This window comes from Panthera uncia, chromosome C2, assembly GCF_023721935.1.
Source record: "Panthera uncia isolate 11264 chromosome C2, Puncia_PCG_1.0, whole genome shotgun sequence".
NCBI classification, from domain to species: Eukaryota; Metazoa; Chordata; class Mammalia; order Carnivora; family Felidae; genus Panthera; species Panthera uncia.
The window spans coordinates 153,806,174-153,827,352 of NC_064810.1; the positions used below are offsets into that span (position 1 = coordinate 153,806,174).

The window sequence follows — 21,179 nt, forward strand, 5'->3', positions numbered from 1 at the left end:
TCCCCTCCTTCCCACCCCCCATCAACCCTCAGTCTGTTCTGTTTTTAAGAGTCTCTTATGCTTTGGCTCTCTCCCACTCTAACCTCTTTTTTTTTTTTTTTTTTTCCTTCCCCTCCCCCATGGGTTTCTGTTAAGTTTCTCAGGATCCACATAAGAGTGAAAACATATGGTATCTGTCTTTCTCAGTATGGCTTATTAAGTTCTGTTGCCTTTCAATACACTGGTCAACTTTTTTTTTTTTAAATAAACCAGTCAGTTTTAATTTTATGTACACTTTATTATTTTTAATTTTAAAAATAACTTTTTCATTAACTTGTATTTGTGAATACAAAGTTTCCTTTTAAATAAAAATTTCTAGTTTAGATAATACAGATGGCCTTGGAGACTGGGAAAATATTTTGGTATCACCTTCTGAATTTAAAACAAGTCTGTTCCCATACGAATATCTTGAAAGTGTCCTGGGAACAAAGTTGAAAGTGCGAACCTGACAGGACAATTATTTTAAGATAATAAACTCACCTTAGCGTTCTCTGATTTTTTAGCAAGTTTTGTAGCCCAAGGAGGCCTTCTTTCCTTTCTGACCAGTTGGAACTGGCACATCTATTGAGGACCTCGGCCACATCTTCCGTCTGCCTCATGTAGGTAGGAATACTGCCATTTCGAGAGCTATACGAGCGTTCTGAACAAGCACTCGATGCATCGCTGTTGGCGTCATCATCTGAATGCATTCCGTAGGATTCGTATCTTCTTCGAGCAGGCTTTTTCTGTTACACATAAAGACTCTCATTAGCAGTAGCCAAAAGAATGTACTGGTATTTCACAATTTCTACTGACCACAAAAGGACTGTTTTGTTTTTTTTTTTTTAAATCAGTACCAAGCATGCGTCTAAGCACTGTAATAATAAAATTATTATCAATGTTGTATCCATCGATAACTGATTTTATTTTCAATATTTAGTTTTGCTTCAGAAAACAGGTTTTAGAAGTTAGTAGACAATGAGATAGTTTTTAATGATGGGATATAGTGGAAACAGAATAAGACTACACGAAAGTTCATGTATGTAAAGTGAGAAGTGCTCAACTTGTGGGTTTTTCCTTTTCATGGAAACCAAAGAACGACTAGTATATATTTTAGATGAAGAGAAATTACTGGGAATTTGAGTTGGTAAGAAGAGAACATTACTTTATTTTTTTTGAATATTACTTTTTTAAAGGATGAGAATGGGTCAGAAAAACACGTTTTCTTATATGAACTTCTACTTTTGCCTGTGTATCTTCTCTTTTCTCTAGTCTCCCTTTTACTTCAGCTACTGCTTCTCTTGTCACTCTTTCTTCCCTTGTACCCAACCCTCAAGTCTCCTAGAGAAGTAAAATACAGACATCATGAGAATGATGAGAACCTATTTTGCTTACTATTATTTTTAGGAGGCAAGCTCCTTGAGGGCCCTCCATGTTTTCCCCAACGTGTCTATACTGTCTATTTCAATAAATGCAAGAAAGTCCACTTAGATTCGATTTCTTTACATCTGAAGCTTACCGTTTAATATATGTAACTGCTAATTATGTCTTGCATACTAAAAATGAAATGAGCAAATAGTTTATTTGAGATTTCCTTGGAAGAATTGGAGATACATCTTTATATAATCTGGTATTTGAATTTAGGCTAATGAACAGTGAAGACATTTCTAGAAACATGTTAATAAGCACAAGAATTTAAAACAGTTCCAGATGGCTGTAAATTCTCCAAAGTCTAAAATCTTAAAAAAACAAACGAATTTAATTCAAAACAGTTTTATAAAGACATTTCCATCACTAAATGCCTCTTACTGATTTAGAGACACCAAGTTAATTTAGAATGTGATAATGTGCCATGTCCTGTGCTGGGCTCCAGGATCAGTCTTGTCACAGACATAAGTGTCAATGGTATCACCTCATCTGTATGGAGCAGTCAAGCTTAAAGGACAAGAACCCCCACAGGACATTCTATCCAAGCAGTATCTCCCTATTAATAAGCATATATACAGAAAAGTGGGTGTATTAAAGGGTCTTATTACTTCCACTTGAATATTTATTTTCTAGAAGACTATCATCTGTTAAACTGATGAAGCAAAGGAAAAAAGTTATGGTATCATAAGATGTCAGAAAACAGCAATGTCTATACCTTAGTCCGTATGTCTCCTAAGAGCTGAGCGCAGTAAATTTTTAAAGAGAAAAATTGAAAATAATGAAGAACATTTTGCTAAACAGCACAATGAAGCAGGCATAAACAATGCCCATAATCAGAAACAGTAAGTTTTGTTTGTATACAGATACATAAAAACTGCTTAGTAGCAGAGTAGATCTTCAACCTTGGCAATATCCTTTAGTCCTAAACTACGAGAATATTCCCATAACCAGTTTCCTAAAGAAACTAACATTTTCTTTCTAATTGGATCCTTTTGTCGTTTCCAAAGTTAACTTTGTTTCTATGATTTTCCCCAGGTCCAAATTAGGCTTAATCAAGTTTTTTTTTCTAGAAATTGATAGTTACAACTGGAATATCTAAACTATGCAAATAATGGAAGTAGACCGAAGGAGATTATCGGGATTTAGCTTTTAGCCCTGGTGGCTAAATACCCCTTATATAATCCAAACACACCTTAGTATTAGAAGTAATAGTTCAAAAATAACCCATTCAATTCATAAAACTTATGTGAGCACAATTTAACTGGTACAACTTCCATCTAAAAAGAAACTAGAAAACATGGTTTAAGGAATACGTTGATTAGGAATAGTAAATTTAAAGCACTTGACTGATCGTCAGAACAAGATGTGATCAATATATCCCATGCCCAAGAGAACAAAGTTCCTACCTAGTTGTATTATTTATAAAAAATTAAATAACGGAGGTAAAGGGGAAAATTCCGCACTTAAAGACTGTTAGTGCAGAACTACACATGTGATTACATTTCCTGTACTACAGCTATGATCAGCAGATATTTTTTAAAAGTTTTTTCCAAATACACGTGGCATAAATTGTATTATAGCAACACTGGTTAAGATGTGATACACAGTTTTAAAAGGCACGACGTATTTTTTTTTTTATTTCAGAGCAAAGATGAGGACTTTTATAAGTTATGATAAGTAACTGAGTAAATGCTTCTTAAATATAGATGGGATTAATATAATTTGAAAGAGGAAGTGCAGACCGAATTGATGTGGGAGATTGGCAGAAACCAACTGTATTCACTGTTTCAAATGATACTCCCTTCATTATTTTAAGTGAGAAAAACAACGGTGATATATGGACAGCACTCTTCTGACAAACTATCATGGATCTGTAGATGATGTTTTTAAATCTCACTCCTTAACGTGTCAGGCATAACAAACCAGGAGGGTATCTTAATTATAATTTGTCTTGAAGTCGTGCTTCTCTCAGCTCAGAAAAATACAAGCAAGTAAGACTAAATAAAATCCTACCCCGAACTAAAACAATGCCTAAATACTCCAAACGTGAAGCAAGCCTTGAAACGTATGCCTGCAGTGCACCCATTTATGTACTAAATCTGCCCTTACTCTTAGTGGACGACAGTGCCCCAAACACATCCTCATGTTAACAACATCAATATTCACATTACATTCCTGACACCCCATCAACTACTTCTGGCCCTCGCTTCAAATTCTGACCGAGTAACAGGGACCAAGAACTGATGACACAACTCTGCTTTTTCCATGGCCCACGTCTGATCTTCCTAGATTGAATCCACTAGCTTTTCCCCGTGACCTTCCCCACACCGGGGGACCGGCTTACCCACACGTGAGTTTCGTAATTGGAATATCTCTAATGAAAAGGAAATGGAGAAGAGTACCAAGGCATCTGCTACGGCCTCCTCCACGTCAGAGCCTGTGTTCAGGACTCGCATGGCACTGACAGAAGACGACAGTCGGCTCGATTGGCTCATCCCATACCCTGGACCTAATTCATCAGAAGGAGGAAAAGAGCTTTGAGAGAGTCATAAATGTAACAGCGTCACATTGGAAACTTCAAGATCCTTAAGGGGAGGGGAGGGAAAAACAAAACAAAACAAAAAAAAAACCAATGGGGCAAAGCATTTTAAAAGCAATTCTGTATTTTCTGGGTACATTTGGTCTTCGGTCAAATAAAATGGTAAAGGCAATTAAATTACTGACAGTGTATGGAAAATAAATTTAAAGAACAGTAGCTATGATACATTTATGACCAGAAAATAGAAGAAAGCATGGGTGGCTAACTAAGGGCTTGTGAATCTACAGCCCTGGCAATGAATCCAGCTCTATCAGCCAGGCAAATCTCAGCCATGCAGGTGAGCCATGGAGGAGTCTAGAACACACGTCAAACCTCAAACCAATGAAGATGAGGGAACTCAGTGAAGCTACACCAGTCTACAGGGAAAACCCGCCAATTGTTGTCTCTTCTCCGTCAGGAGAGGGTTTCATTCTACAACTAAGATATGCCATTCGACATCTGTTAAGCACCTAGTGTGTGCCCAACACTCTGAGGTATGTAAAGACAAACCAGAGATGGATTCTCCCCCTCAACTACTTTCTACACCATCATTTACAATTAAAACACTTCATCCACCATTTTGGTTTTTTTTTTTTCCAAAACATGTACAAAGATGAAGTACATAATTGAGAACAGAAAACAATTCCATATTTAAAAATGACGTAACTTAGATTACATACACACAAAAAGGCTATCTGTCAGTGAGAAAAATGCTCAAATAAGGTTGTGGGAGGGGGAAAAGTTACTTGGGGGAAAATTAAAAAAAAATACACAGATGATTTATTATCTGACAAATCAAACTTAAACAAAAACAAAGCGATTTAAAAACACGAATGTACCATTCAATGGAAACTGAAAAGGACAAAAATCTGAGATGAATGCACAGATGATAGTGAAAATGTACTCATCCTTCACCTGAGGCCCCATACACATCGGGGGCGTAGAGGGCACCAGTAGATCTGGAATGGTGTCTGGAGGCTGGAATAACAGGACCATACAAACCTCATCTATTACCACAGAAACAAGGAATAGTGGCAGCACTACAGTCAGGCAAGGAGACTTAGTCAACACTGGTATTACTAGTAATAGGTAAGGATCAGAATACTGCCAAGCGAGGCAACTGAACATCAGGACCGTAACATTATCCTCGACACACAGAAGATCTTACACCTAAGGGGACAGACACAAGCCCACAGGAGACAAAAAAAAAAGCAAGTATTCAAATGGAAGGAAATGTCGAAAGTACAAGCATGAGACAAAAAAATGAACACCGTAGTTTAAAAAAAAAAAAAACCACCATGGTAGCTAGTAACCAATAATACACCTAGATCCTTTAGTCCCGAACCCAGTGAGGCAGGTATTACTGTTCCATGTCATAGATGGGCAAATTGAAGCAGACAGGGACGCTAATTAACGTGACCAAAGCCACACTACGAGTAAGTGATACACCTCGGTATCTGTACTCTTTCAAGGCCTTTGCTCTCGAATGGTACATGTGCCGTCTTCACATCGTTCAAAAGATAACATACCTCACTTACGTTAATCAAACATTTTCCATAATGGTTCACAGAATACAAGTTCTGCATTCGGTAAAAGATTTAAATATCAAAGACATGTGAACGTAAAAAAAGGATATCAATAATACAATCAAAAGACCTACAAAAGGTCTCCCTATATTTATGTCATGTTTCTCTACGTCTAATTTTAGCATATTTTAAGTTTCATACATTAAAACCCCGATTTTCACAACACCATAAAGTCCATCTTCTTCCTACATAAATATTAAAGATTCTTTTTAATATTTAGTGAAATAGATTACTCATAGTTAGAAAGTTACTCTTCTTCAGATATATATATATATATTTTATTAAAAAATTTTTTTAATGTTTATTTATTTTTGAGAAAGAGAGACAGAGTGTGAGTGGGGGAGGGGCAGAGAGTGGGAGACAGAGAATCTGAAGCAGGCTCCAGGCTCTAGGCTCTAGGCTCTAGGCTCTAGGCTCTAGGCTCTGAGCTGTCAGCACAGAGCCCGATGCGGGGCTTGAACCCTTGAACTGAGAGATCATGACCTGAGCCGAAGTCGGACGCTTAACCAACTGAGCCACCCAGGTGCCCCTCTTCAGATATATTAATTAGAGCAGTTAAAATACTTTTTTACAAAAAGTTTATTTACTATTTTGAGAGAGAGAAAGTGAGCAGGGAAGGGGCAGAGAGAAAGGGAGAGAGGGAGAATCCCAAGCAGTGGGATTAGTCCCCAACGTGGGGACTAAACTGACAAACTGTGAGATCATGACCTGAACCGAAATCAAGAGTCAGATGCTTAACCAACTGAGCCACCCAGGTGCCCCCAAAACACTTTATTACATGAATCACTCTTTTCTTTGCCACTGGACCTTAATGAACGCAAAAATGATCAAAAGGATTGAGACAAAGGATTAAACAGAATGCTGTTCAAAATGTTTAATCAGACTCTAAGAGGTGACTGCTGTTGTTAATAAAACATAATACATAGTTTTAATTCTACCTGAAACAATTTTTAAAATGGTGACCGTTGAGTCAATATCAACATGCCCAATGGATGAAAATTTGTGAAAAATTTTATGGTATCAATGGTGGCTGAAGGTAAGAGGTGAGTGGCACCACTCACATTCTTGTAGGAACATAAGCCTATTTTTTGAAACTTGGCTCCAGAAGTAAATGGCAACTAGGGTACAAGTTCCAGAGAAGTTCAGCTTTGCTCAGCTCTGATTTATTTCTGATGCTTTAGAGCCCTTACACCGGTTCTGTGCCCCAGCTGAATGCATAGCAAACTACGGGGCTCACTTGCTGAATGGCGACATTCAAGTCGGAGGTGAAAAAAAGAGATTCACCGGGTAAAGCCAGTAAGGACGGCAGAATGCAGGCAGACGCCACAGACACCGGGGATGGGAAGGGCAACCTGATCTCCGAGGCGGCTACTCCTCACCCGTCTTATAAGAGGGCGGATCTGCTACCTTTACGAAGCAGCATCCAGATATAAATAAAAGGGCTACAAACATCAATTCTCCTAAAACTACAGGGTTAAAAGATCTAATCTTCTTTAACCCAAATAGAATGTTTCATTAGAATCAGGAAAACAGCTTCCTTTAATAATAGAAATTTAAGTGATTTAAGTTGTCAAATGGAGGCTTTGAGATGAATCTAGAAAATTAATGGCTAGCTACCATTTCTCTTTAAAAAGACCTAGTAGCAAGGCTTATTTTTTAAGTGATTCATGGTTGGTTATAAATTTCCTCTCATGTCTGACTACTGCACAGGTTTAAAAGGTACAGAAACAGATTTTGTTTTCTTCTTGATATCTCATGCTTTCTAATAATTCTGTAGTACGGCATTATGCAAATACAGGTGTTACCCCATTAAAAACATCTAAGATCTCTGCCACAGAAGTACAAGGAAACTACTTCGAGGCAAGCAGTCAGAGCTTGGTCAGATGACCAAGTGCTTACTGTGTGCCAAGCACTGTTGTCTATGTTCTCTCGTTTATAGCTTCTTCAAAACAATCCTAACAAGTGCATGCTATTCATGTCCTACTTTTACAGATGGGGAAACTCAGGTACAGAAGTTACAGAGCCCAGGCCGTCTGACCCTAGAGCACAGGCTCTTAAACCATCACACGCCCACTCACTTTCTTCAACTCTTCAAGATGGCATGCTTACTTTATACAAACGTAGCATTTATTTCATTTTTAAACATATACACACGAACATATACCATGTACATCTATACGCAGGCACGTGTGCATATGCACATACATAGTCTGCATATGAACTAAAAATACTGTATATGACTCTTGCATATGAGTTAAAAACATCCCTGGCAAAGCACTGGAAGGGAACTCTTCACCCGGAACTAGAACGCACACATCAAAGGCCGAGGATGTCCCTATCTGTGTCCCCAGCGCAACAGGGTTTTCTAGGTCGGTACACGACAGTCCCGTGACTTATTTGAACCAAATGGCCCAGAGAACAAGAATTTAACCTCTGGATGTTCTACACTAACATGTCTATTGAAGGAAATAATAATTCCACTTGGCAGAACTGCACCATGTGCAGAACTATGTTGTACTTAAAAGTCACAAAATCTGAAGAGCAAATCTCTAAGTATTACAGTCATCTCTGTTTTGTGGAATTAAAAGAAAAAATCTGAAAGGGCTTTAGGTATGTATATATAAACAAAGTACTAGTTAAAAAGCTGAAAGACCATGCAGAAATTCTAAAACATTTCAATGTAAAAAATTCTGCCTCTCTGATTATTCTAAAAAATTGTAAGTTTAAAAAATCATTTACTATTTTTATAGCTGAGGTAAATATACTATTATAGGGAAGGACATAGTATAATCTCTATAATCAGGAACACAGAGGTTTTACAGCAGTGACACAACACAAGCTAATATATGCGGAACAACTATTAACCTGTATAATTACTATTTTATATACTAACCATTTTAGTAAGTAGTTCATATGGTATTTTGCAGCACTCTTTCTGGTAAATATCTAAGGTGAAATGTTAGTATTTCTGCTGAAAAAACCAATAGCATTTATCTTATCAAATGAAATGGTCCATACTTCACATGAGAGTAAATATTTAGCTATTATCTTTAAATTTTATAGGTTTATTTCTTAAGATAAATCTTGAACTCCACATCCTGTAGTCCAAATCTATGTGCTATTTACTTGATTACGAAGACAATCTGTTTATACAAGGTCTAGCCTACTCATTTCAACAAGGAAATGTCAAAGGAATTGCCAAACCTATAATTTCCTTACGACTCTTTCTTCTGTCAGGGCAGAAAAGAGAGGCAAAGAAAGACACAGTCGAAGAAAGCTAAGCCCTAAGTACACGGAAGTTATCTGATGGCGATAACAGGGCAAAGAAACGCACCCGACACCTGCGCAGGTACCTACCGAGGGGCTGAAAAGAACGAACAGGACTCGTGTCCCGGCTGCTCTCCCGACTGGCTTCCCGGCTGCACCCTTGACTCACACTTGGTCGAGGAATACGACTGCTTCGGGCTGGTACAAAGAAACAGCCGCAGAGAAAGGGAGGAAACAAAAGACAGAATTTGCATTTTTGATATGTTAACTTTAGTTTTCTTTCTCAAAAACTGATTAATAGGTTAAGTTGTACTAAGGCTGAGAAGAAACTACTCTTGGTAAGGCATTACCAGGAATACGATACAGGTAAATTTGAATACAGTCCTCCAGTTTGTATGAGATTAGAAGGGTAAAATAGTATTTTGCAAACATAAGTAGGCTGCAAATAAAAAGCTTTAAAATAGACTTTAAAATTATACTTTCAGGGTAAAATACCTAATTCAATTTACAACCTGTATTTAAATTCTCCCTGAACTCTCAGTTGTTTTCTTCTAGCTTCTAAGCACCCAGCTGAAGTCTTCACTGTTACCCAAGCCTGGAATACAAACGAAGAGGTCCCAAGTCTCACAAAGAAGACCTTACCCACGGACAGCCTAGACGGACTAGCCTCTCTGCTGCACCCCTGGCTCCGTGGGATCTTGCTTCTCTTTGGCGCCGAGGCGGAATTGACCAAGACTCTCTGAACACCAGAGCTCACAGTGGAGAGGGCTGTTGTGCTCAGAACTCTTCCCGGAGACCCGGACCGGCTGCCAGCTGAACACCAAACACACGTGCAAGTGTTACGACGTGAATTCTAAGAGAACTTGTTGAAAGGATAAAAATTCAAGAAATACACCTGAGGAGACTGGGATAGTATGGCAAGTTCTAAGTTCAAAGGAAATGGACTGAGGAAGACATGTGCATAGAATCATAACCTGGAAAAAAAGGTATGCTGTATATACTAGGACTGAAGAGTGAATCATATAAAATATATTTTCAGTTTTGGGGGGTATAAGATGTTATGTTTTTAATAAGGGCAACACTAACAACAGTATGTTTGTTTCAGAACACAAATAGTATAAAGGATTTCCAAAAAAAAAAAAAAAAAAACTTATCTGACAATACATTTCATGTGGCTGAGGCTATATATTAAAACTATATATTTATAAGGAACGAAATTAGTCATTACGTTATTTCTATTTTTTCGTTAAGGATATAATAAACATTTGCTTCCTGTGAAACAGCTGGCCTTCCTGAGATGCTTCTGAATGGGTATGACAAAATTATTTTGTTACTATGTATACTTTTAATTTTCACAAAATTAAATTTTAAAGGTTTACAAAATTGGGCCGGCTGAAAAAGAAACTTGCTTTTTGCCTTCAAACCGCAAAGGGATCTTGGGTGGCCACATCCAGGATGGAGATGCAGAAGTACTGAGAGTAAAAGAGAACTAACAGCAAATGTCAGAGAAGTCCGACCCTTTCCCAACTAGTGATTCTCAGTCTTGGAAGGCAGAGGATACGTGGGCCGGGGAAAAGAGAGAGGGAGCCGGACAAAATCTCAGAGACTGGGGCAAGGATTAAGAGATGGGCTCCTTGTCAATCAAAACATTTTACGTCTGCACTGAACGGGAAAACAAACTAGGTCAACTCCAAGATGTAATTTAACTCTACATTCTGAATGGCAGCGTTATAAAAAAGGTGAACTTGCACTTAAATAAATGAAAGCAACTTTTCCCCTTTGTTGGGCATCGCTTCTCTTCACCAACAGGGCGGTCACTGCTCACCTTGATAATCTTATTTCATTTCCACAGAGCAAAACCCAAAGACTCAAGTGCCAATGTGGTCAAGCAGGAGATGTTTATGAGGGAGGAGCACTGAGTGTGAGGCAGGGAGCGGTGACTTTTCAGCTCCAGCCAGCTGTGGCTTGAGGCAAGACTAGCCAGGTTTTAGGGTTTTGTAAAAAAAATGAAAACTCTGAAAGTTCCTCATTTTTATCATGGTGTGTAGACCAAATAATACATGAATGGAGGCAGGCTGGATATTGTCCACGGGCTGCCGATCTGTGACCTTCACTGTAGCTTTCTTGGCATGGTCTTGCTGAATACGATTTAAATTCATGCTTGATTCACAAACTTTATCAGCACACAAATTTTAAATCATCTTCCATTGGTTATAGCAATACTGTATAAAAGCAGTGTTTCCAATGAAATTAACAATTTATTTGAATGGAAGTAATTCTAAGTTATTACAGGGAAATTATTCAACTCTACTTTAAAACGATGGCTCGTTTGAATTATCTCTTGGTGTTTCAGGTGAAGAATCTTCAAAGTAGGTTTTTTTTGAGTTACAACCTTAAGGATACCCACAAGGCACCTATTTTCTCCATGCAGTATCTAAACTAAACATACACACCAAAACATCCAAACACCCAACATGCCACAAACTCACAATGCAAGATAAGCCAATGGAATATTTTATGGGAACACTTGCAACGATATAAAAAGTATAAATAATGAGCTGAATGAACACATACGATATGATATTCTGTTAAAACTGATATAAATTTTAAGGGGTGAAGGTGTTGGTAGGAGACCAGAGAATTTCTTGAAATGTGTGGGTCTATTCAGCAGAGAGGAAACACGCAGGACTCAAGTACAGTAATCACTCCACCGGTTCTGGATTAACTGCATTTATCAAAATCATGCAAGCTCACCCTCTATTTAAATTCATTTATACCCTCTCCTGGAAAATAAAATCAGCAATGTTTATTTTGCTTTCGTCATTAGCCTCTCTTCTCCACTAAATCCAAACCTCAACCAACAGTGTGATAATTCCAATGCCTAGGACTCGTTTTGGAGTTATTTATACTTAGGAGATAACACCAAGGCTCATTTCCCAGCCAAGAACTACCAAGGCTAATTGCTTCTTCTAACAAAACCACTGAGTTGATGAAAAAGGGCATGGTGTTACCTGGGAGCGGCATGCTACTGGAAAATACTCTAATTTGCAGAACCTGACGGTGGGTATCGAATTCTTCTCACGCTACCTAAAATTTTCAAACTACCATTTTAGAACTTTTTACAAGGTATTTGCAAGGCATCACTAGAGCTCCTTTGCTTTTGAGTGTCAAAACCTGCGGGATCCACTTGGATATTTTCAACAACTCAAGGTTTTAGCGATAAAGACAGGCCAAAGATAACTGGCAATTTTTGCCCCAATGTGGTCGCACCGCGATGGAATATGATGTTGAGAATTTCTGCTGAATAGAACCCAATCTCGGTAATGAAAACAGGTGATCAAACAACAGACGCACACAAAAAGTCTATAGATTCTTACCACCAATGGTATTGGCAGATTGTGATCCTGAACAAGTGTAAAGGCAGAATCAGGGTAAGGATTATAATCCATGAAGAGGGAAGGAGCAGATTTAAAATGAATGGCAGATGAAAATAAAGCTTTAGTCAGTTCTTATAAAATAAAAAAGCCCTGAAGCAAAAAAAGCAAACTTCAAAAGAAAACTCCCTAAACCATAGACGTCTGCAACAAAAGCAGTACACTGCGTAGCTTTTACAGCTGAAATCAGACACTCATGTACAGAGCAGATGAAATGAAGTGCAAAAATAAATGTAAATTCTTCAGCTTTCCTTCTACTAACGGCCTATAATCTCAATAATTAAATGTTTAACTTTTAATTATTTAAACATTTAATTTGAAACTACAGGTAAAGAAGAACTACAACATCTTAGAGCTGAAGAAAGCATACATGAAAAAGCTACATTTTTTTTCCTTCAGATGCACAGGAGAAAACCCCAAAAACAAACGGCAGGGGCTTGGGGTGAGGAGACCAAGGTTCCAACAGGCTGCACAGCCGTTTGTACACAACCAGTCACTACCGACAAGGACACAAGACACCATCCTTACGTGTAACTAGAAACCTGGAAATCTCTCCAATGGGTCTGCTTTTATTTATTTTGATCAGTCATCAGAACACACCTGCTTTGACCCATGATTTTTTCCCCAAATGCTAATCTACAACCATGGAAAGACCATGCAAACTCTAATGAATTACTTCACAACAAAGTGAAGACGGAGGTCACAGCGATATTTCTGTGCAAGTATGTTGTAAAGAAACTTGCGTCAAATCATACGGGGCCACAATTTCTTTTTGCAAAAGGATCTAGAATGGAATATACAGTCACTCGAATAAATAAGGAAGCAAGCAAACAAAAACGTCTCCAATGTGATTTAAAACCTGAGTGATTTTATAGGGAGCAAGTCTTCTGATCTTAAAATCCTACCAGGTCTAAAAAGCCTGTCATTATGTTCTCATACTTCCGTAAAGGATTCTAAGTATTGTAGATTGGGTTTCAAAGTGAAAAACCAAATGTAAAATAGTTATTCTATATCCTCCTGAAGTGATCAGTAATTACAAAATACCTAAAAGGGAGGTCCTTAATATATTAGAAAACCATACACAAAGCCCTTTGAACCTTTGCCACAAGCTCCATCTTGCTATTCCTTTAGAAAAGAACTAAGTAAAACAGCTCACATCAAATTAAATTTTATCCTTAAGATCCTAGATATAGACAGTTTTGGTTTGCTATCTTTATTCTTCTTTATGCTTTAAATTTCCCAACTATCATTATTTATTTGTTTCCTGAAGGTCATAAAAATAAAAGGTACAAAAGTACACAACAGGAGTTTAGATTTCAGTTATAGTTAATATGGTTAAGAGTGGCAAGGAGGACAATTTTATCAGCTGAAATGTATAATGCTTATTCTGGGCCCAGGTACGGTCTTCAAGATATTAAATGTACTACAACACTGAATACTGCAATCCTCTGAGATTATCTTCTTCATTTTATAGGTGAAAATACAGGGGCGCCTGGGTGGCTCGGTCGGTTAAGCGTCCGACTTCGGCTCAGGTCGTGATCTCACGGTTCGTGGGTTCGAGCCCCGCGTCGGGCTCTGTGCTGACAGCTCGGAGCCTGGAGCCTGGAGCCTGTTTCAGATTCTGTGTCTCCCTCTCTCTCTGACCCTCCTCCGTTCATGCTCTGTCTCTCTCGGTCTCAAAAATAAATAAACGTTAAAAAAAAATATATATAGGTAAAAATCCAGAAACACAGCAACTTTAAATGAACCGGAAGAGCCATGATTCAAATGTGGGCAGTATGGCCCCAGAATCCATGATCTGAATTGGACACTTCTCAGACTTTACTATAACACGCTCACTTGGCGATCGTGTTAAAAAGCGCCTGAATTCAGGAGATGTGTGGTGGCATGAAACTGTGCATCTCTAACGAGCTCCCAGGTGATGCTGATACTGCACTTGGAGGAGAAAGGCTCTGAGCTGCTATGCTGCAACTGCTAAAGACTGAGTTACTTAAGAGATCACTCAGGGCTCCTGGCTGGCTCAGTCTGTTAAGCATCCGACTCATGATCTCACGACTTGGCGCGTTCAAGCCCTGCAATCGGGCTCTGTGCTGGCAACTTGGAGCCTGCTTGGGATTTTCCCTTTCCCTTTCTCTCTGCCCCTCCCCGACTAGTGCTATTTCTGTCTCTCAAAACAAACAAAAACTTAAAAAAAAAAAAAAAAGTTACTCTTAAAATCCAGAAAAAAATAAAAATAAAAATACGGAATATCAGGGAAGATTGTGGATGATTTATTCCTAATTTGGTTGGGAGAAGAGCCTTTACCCAGAGGACATTTGCCATTTTTCCTATTTATAAATAATCCTCAAATTGCAAACCAATTTTACCAAGCATTTCCTTATTTTTAGGACTCTTGTTGAACGTTCCATCATTTTTCTGCCTGGATTTTTTGACTTCGGAAAGAGGAGGAAAGGAGAACCCGCTGGCAGGACCTGAGTCATCACCGCCTGGCTCCCTCCAAGCCTAGCTCTTTTCCTGGATTCCAGGATTCGGGAATCAAATAAGAAAGCAGACAGAGCATCTGTATCTTTATAAATTGCCTAAACCACCGTGAAAGATAAAGATATTTCTTTTTGAAATGGCCAAGTATGTAGAATAACCCCCAAATTATTTCCCTAGAAAAAAAATCTCTGTTTTTAGAGCCAAGGGCTAATGAAAATCTCTTGATAAAGAAAGAATAGGAAGAAACTCTTTTAAATTAATAATGCCATAAATGTGTTCAGGAACATGTAGAAATGAATCATTCATTTTACCTAGACCTCAAAATTGTGCTTTTTAATAATTGTACTTATGAGGAACTCCACTTCCAATGAAATAGTAAATATAAATCTTAAATTTAACAAGGAGCATAATAGAACTGGACATTTCAATTTATGTTTCCTCGCTATAAATCAGTATATACCTGTCCCAGATGCTAACTGTATTCTGAAAGATTTTGGACAGAGTTTGAAGACACGCTTATCTGTCCTCGAATAGCATTAGCTAGATGCAACCAGATTAGATGCTAACACATGGCGATTATTTTGCCTCTAAAAAGCACAATTTTCTACATTTGCAAGTTTGAGTAGACCGTGAAAACCTTAAGGCTAAGAGTTCTGTGCTATTTAAAATATCTCCATGCAAAAGTTTGTACAGCAGATGAAGTATTTTCTTTCTAAGTGGCAGATACCAATGATGCAGCCCTAGGAACACACCAAAGACAAGACGACACCCACTCAAAAAAATTCCAGAACATGCACAACAACTGATCCAAAACATTGAAAAAAAAAAATACCTTCATTTTTGTCAGGTGATGACGAACCTAAAGTACAGAACGAGAACTCAGTATGCGGCTTGTGTCTGGAAGTCAGCTTTGTCTTTACCCACTGCTCAAGCGCCTAGGACAGTCAGTCATACGCAAGCAACACGCTTCTCCTCAAGTATCACACATCCGGGAGGACGCATAGGCAATACGTACGCTGAGACTGAGACACCATTTTGGTTCGACTTCTTCCTCGAGAATCTGTCTTGGCATTTCCCATGCCCGCGAGGGGCGCTGCTGAAAGCTTTGCTCTCACCCGGCCTGAGGAATAAATTGATGTATGTAATTAAAGACGTTTTTCTATAATAATACGTACTAATGAGGAGAAAAAAAAAATCTCACTATAAGTTTCTAATTGGGTGTGCTTTTCAAGTATCAAATTCTGTCATAATGTAACCATCACCGAGAGGTTATATTTCTCTTTATATTTTTAAAATATATACTCCTTTTTATGTGCTGCACCATAAGCTAACTTTTCTTCAAGGGTAAAAATAAAGTCAAACTAAAAGATCTCCTTTTTTAGTTTGATATTATTAGTCCAGTAGAGTTATAATTAAGATATTTACCACAGCATGCCACTTGCTCCTTAACTGGCAGTTCCAATTCTAAAATTTCAATTTCTATGAAACTCAATTTATTCTGAAATACAGACTATAGTTTTAAATATAAGCCTACTCTTAGAACCAACAACCCAAACAGTTCTTTTGACTGAAAATACACTTCTAGATTTGCAAGAAGAGATATCAGGTCAAGTATTTCGTTTTTTATCCTGTGCTAAACATCAGATTACTATAGATGGATATATTCTCTTCCCCCAACCAATTTCATTTATGAAACAACTTGAGGAAATACCTATCACATAAGAGCTGGCACTTTTCTCGGTATGTTTCCTTCTCCACCTCCTGGCCGCACTCCCGTCCCTACCACTGCCTCATTCCCCTCCACAAAACCAAGCCACAAACATCTATTTCTAGAGCTCCTGAACCAAAGGAGATCACGTTTCTCAAAGTACCTAAGTGTCATTAGTAAAAAAATATATTAGTAGTAAGCAGTCTCAACCACTATCAAATCTGAACCGATACTGGATGCAATCATAAAGAGGGCTCACAATCCTTTGAGGTTAAAAGGTACAATTTGTAGGGCAATCACTGTACTAGCTAGCCTGGTATGGCCATATTAGTTAGGAAAAAAATAAATGAAGAGCAAGGACAAATTACAAAATTAAGAACTGAGTGAGAGAAGATAAGAGAGTGATTAAAAACCAGGAATAAAACAGAAGTCTAGTTGGTGAGTCCTATTCTCTCAATTCTTCAAGGCCCTTAATAAGCCCATAGTTCAGGCCTTTTACCCTTTTACAGAGTCTGTTTAAAGTAGGATACAATGTTCTCCCGACTAAGAAGCAAAACAGAAAGACAAAATTATTATTTTTGAAATGGAGAATTTATCCAACATAACAAGGAAATGAGAATAAATATTTTGATACTATCATTCTAAATTACAAGGCTAAAGTGCCAGAAACCATTTTATAGAGTACTCCAATTTAAAATTTAAAATATGAAAATATTTCAAATACATCAGAGTAAATATGAGACCAAAAAAATGTTAAATATACTTGGCTTTGTACCACAGGGTCATCCATGTAAAACTCAGGAGAAAAAAGGTGTTTCAAAATCAGAGGTTTAGAGGACAGCCTTCAGGCAGTATAAATTGAAACACGGAATTTTTTTCCTTTCTACAAATTCAAAAGCAATGAAAAATTATTTTCTTAAAGTAAACTGGCTTAGTAAAATAAAGTGGTATGTCTACGAAGTTTTTGTAATCCCCAATTCAAATCATATATGCAACTTTCCACTGTTTCTAAATCAAAGACACACTTAAAAGCGGACTAAATAAATGCACTTAGCCCCTCATGATAAAGCAATGGAGCATGCTCCCCCAAAGTATAAATGAATTAGCATAAATTAAAAAAACACACACACAAAATTAAAGAAAAACATTAATGATGCTGCTGAAAAAAAAAGAAACTATTTATTAACCTTACACCAGATATTATTAAACATGTTAAGCAACTATGTTTTCCCAGCACGAGATGATCCAAGATACAAAGCAAAGCTCAAGATGAAGAACTAAAGAAAACAATCCACATCTGTAACTAACACAACCAAACATAAAATGTAGAAGTTGTCATGGCTGTCAAATTATATAGTTTTGCAAATTAGCCTATTTTAGTTTGTGATATTTAATTCCTACTAATGAAAATATTAATGTAGAGGTATTCGTGTTACTAACAAAATGTATGATTCTTACCATCTTCAGATGTTGCTCCTAAATAAGAGAAATAAAACAATAACATTTCAACAAATTCTGCCAATGCTGATGTTAAGATCTACTCGTACCTCCCACCCAAGACTACAATGAAAGAGTGAAAAAAAAAAAAAAAAACTTCTAGTCTGATAGCCTTAAATTAACTTATAAAACATTCAGTTTGAGAGAAAACAAAATTTGAAGTAACCTAATGACACACAGCACAATAAAGGTTGAAACTAGACAAATGAAAATGGCAAAATCCCACAACAAACACTTTTACCTGTGACATTTCACACTCAAAATTTGAAATGGTGAAGAAAGTTATAGAAGCTAATCACCCAAGAAAGATGCAGTCCTGTCACTGCTTTCTTTGAAATGAAGATTTTTATAAAATAAGAATACTTTCTGTGCATTTTCTAAAAGCCATCCATAAAAGAACTAGAAAAACTGACAAACATGGGAGCCAAATGCATGACCCAGGTCTCATTAACCCACTATTTTCATGAAAGCATTACAGAGACCTATCAATCCATTAGCTATGTACTCAACATTTATATACATTCCCTAAGATGTAAAGGAAAAGTAGCAAAAATGAATAAGTAAAAATATCATAACTCACTACTACTAAAGGGCAGTAATAGATATACCTCTGTATGCGTATAGACAGATTTAAAAAAAAAATACGATTGAACATCATTGAGAATAACACATCACATGACACAGATGATTCTTCAAACAGGTTCATGTTTCTGACCCAAACAAGAAAAGATTTTAATCTGGAAAATGAGAATAATTTAAGGACATACAATTTCAGTGCGAGAAGTGGTACTAAAGGGTTTTAAAATACAGAAACTATCTTTTGGTGGACTTCCATTTCATTCAGTAATTTTTAAAATTTATGAAATACTTTAAACATAGAGAGGAGCACAGAGACAATCATGTCATGTATCCAACCCAAGATTAAATAAATCTTCCATTTCATTGGAATGGAAGTTAAATCTATTTGAGTTTATGAAGGAATAAACAGGAAACCACACAGTTCTCCATTTTTCCTCGATCTCCTACTAAGACTTACAGATTGAGTATCTTCTTACAAGTTCTTAACAAAAGCTCAAGTTCCTACACATTATGGTATCTGATGAAGCGAAGGGAAAATGCAGATAATACGTTGTGTAGTATCAGACAAAAAAATACCAAACATACAAAACACCACACTGAACCGAGCAGCTACAGATAAACTATATTCATTTGAATACTGAAATTAAAAAGGCAAGACTTAAAGTTCAGTTCTGGTTAAATGTTAGTTAAAACTCACTCTTAAAAAGAAAGCATCTGTGACTTGCATTTTATTTTCACAGATAACCATATGAATCTATCAGAGCTAGGAAACTCAAGAGTTCAATCAAATGACTTAGGGGATTCCTTTCCATTTTTATGAGTCTGATTCTATTTCAGAGGAAGACTTAAGAAATCGAGACTAGTTCTAGGAGCTAAGGCAAAAAATTGTAAGATAATTGATTTTACTTACAGCAAACAGTAACCTAGTACTTGAGTAGACTGGGAAACCCCAAAATGGATATGCCTAACCCCAAATTCAGAGAAATACGTAGCTATTTTTATATCAAATTGCTGCTAAATAAACAGTCTATTTTCAGAAATTAAGAGAATGAAGATATTACATAGGATCCAAGGGCCAAAAAATCTTTAGTAGAATTAGAAAAGGAAGTTCTTACCATCCATCTTGTCAGAAGTATCCTCTTTGATGAAAGAGCAAGCAAAGAACAGAGGAAAACTTAGCATATTAGAAAACAATAATTTTACAATCCCTAGAAACATTATTTTTAAGAAGACAATTCATAACACAGACATATACATATGTTTTCAATTAAAACATACTAGGAGATTTAAATAAGATGAGGTGCCCATATGAGGGAAAGATGAAAAAAACAAAGAATCGGTAATGAATTTACTTTTCACCGGCCGAGAGAGAAGTTAGTGAAGCCTATATCCCAAGCTGGGACCTTTGCCATCATCAGGCAAACCTCTTGCTCTGGTCTTCGGAGTTTCTTGAAATCCAACACTCGTGATATCCCTGTTCCCAAAGGATTCAGTACTTAGGTGAGAGGAAAAACCCAGTGGCAATTGCTTTAAGGAACGTACTGTTTAACATTGAAAGAATATAGTAAGAAACATCTCTAGTGACTTCCAACTCTCCTCTCAAGCACAGATCTCTCTCCTGAGTTGCAAACACAACATCTCGATGCCACTGGATCTCTCCTGCTCTCATTATACCACTGTGGTTCCTCGACACCTCCAGTCTGATGTGATGCCTCCCTGGGATTTCAAATGCTAAACGCATATAACACAACAAGCTTCTAGCGGCTCATCCTTTAGCAATCTGCCACTAGACTGAGAGACTCTGAGTACAGAAGCATACATTTCTGCACCTCTTGTACCAAGTGGGGTGTCTGGCAAAACCAAAGTGCTCACTGAGTGTTTGCTGAAAAACAATGGAACACTGCCTCTGATCCATAAATGTCCAGTTATGAGAAGACTCAAAGTAGAAGAAAAGAGACTATGCCAGTCCCATGTGTATAAGAACGCTGGTGGTGTTGGTGAATGGGGAGAGGGAGGGAGGGAAGAGGAGAGAGGCAGAAGAGGGGGGGAAGCGGGAGAGGGCGAGGGAGAGGAAGAGGGGGAGAGGAAGGAACAGAGAAACAGAAAAAGAGAGAGGAAGAAGGGAAAATCCATTATCCTTGGAAAGAGCCAGAGGCAAGTAGCTCACTGAGTATAAACCTGGGCCAGATAAAGAGGATAGAGGGACACCATTCCCTTCTGTAATGAAGTAAATGTGTGATTCAAACCTCAAAGAACCAAAATAAACTGAATCCATCTCACAGCACTATTACAGACTTTCTTAAGGAAAAAAACGTTACAAACTGCCTTCCTGGTTCACATTAAAACGTTTCAAATATTGTATGTTTTTCCTGCTAATAAAAATAATAGACACTAAATCTCACATTTTTATTTTGAAAACTCCAGATAAATAGGTTTTATATTTGTTTTCCGGTGTTCTCCCCACTTAAAAAAAGGTAAGCTATAATTCCTGTACCATAAAATTCACCTTTTTATAGCATACAATTCAGTATTTTTAGTATATTAACCACCCTCATCACAAATTCCATAAAGTTTTCCTCACCCCTAAAGGAAATCCTGCATCC

At 37.4% G+C, this 21,179-nt stretch overlaps 1 protein-coding gene across 5 annotated transcripts in view; it reads right to left on the reverse strand.

Annotated features, from left to right (window-relative positions):
* CLASP2 (cytoplasmic linker associated protein 2) overlaps nt 1-21,179 on the reverse strand; it is a 180,103-nt gene that overhangs the window by 56,432 nt on the left and 102,492 nt on the right. For all 5 annotated transcript variants that reach the window (XM_049629088.1, XM_049629086.1, XM_049629087.1 and 2 more), the window contains 5 exons: nt 15,808-15,912; nt 9,520-9,690; nt 8,968-9,075; nt 3,849-3,955; nt 520-764 (listed from right to left, as the gene is read on the reverse strand). In XM_049629088.1, the coding sequence (XP_049485045.1) occupies nt 520-764; nt 3,849-3,955; nt 8,968-9,075; nt 9,520-9,690; nt 15,808-15,912 (736 nt within the window). The remainder of the gene's footprint in view (nt 1-519; nt 765-3,848; nt 3,956-8,967; nt 9,076-9,519; nt 9,691-15,807; nt 15,913-21,179) is intronic.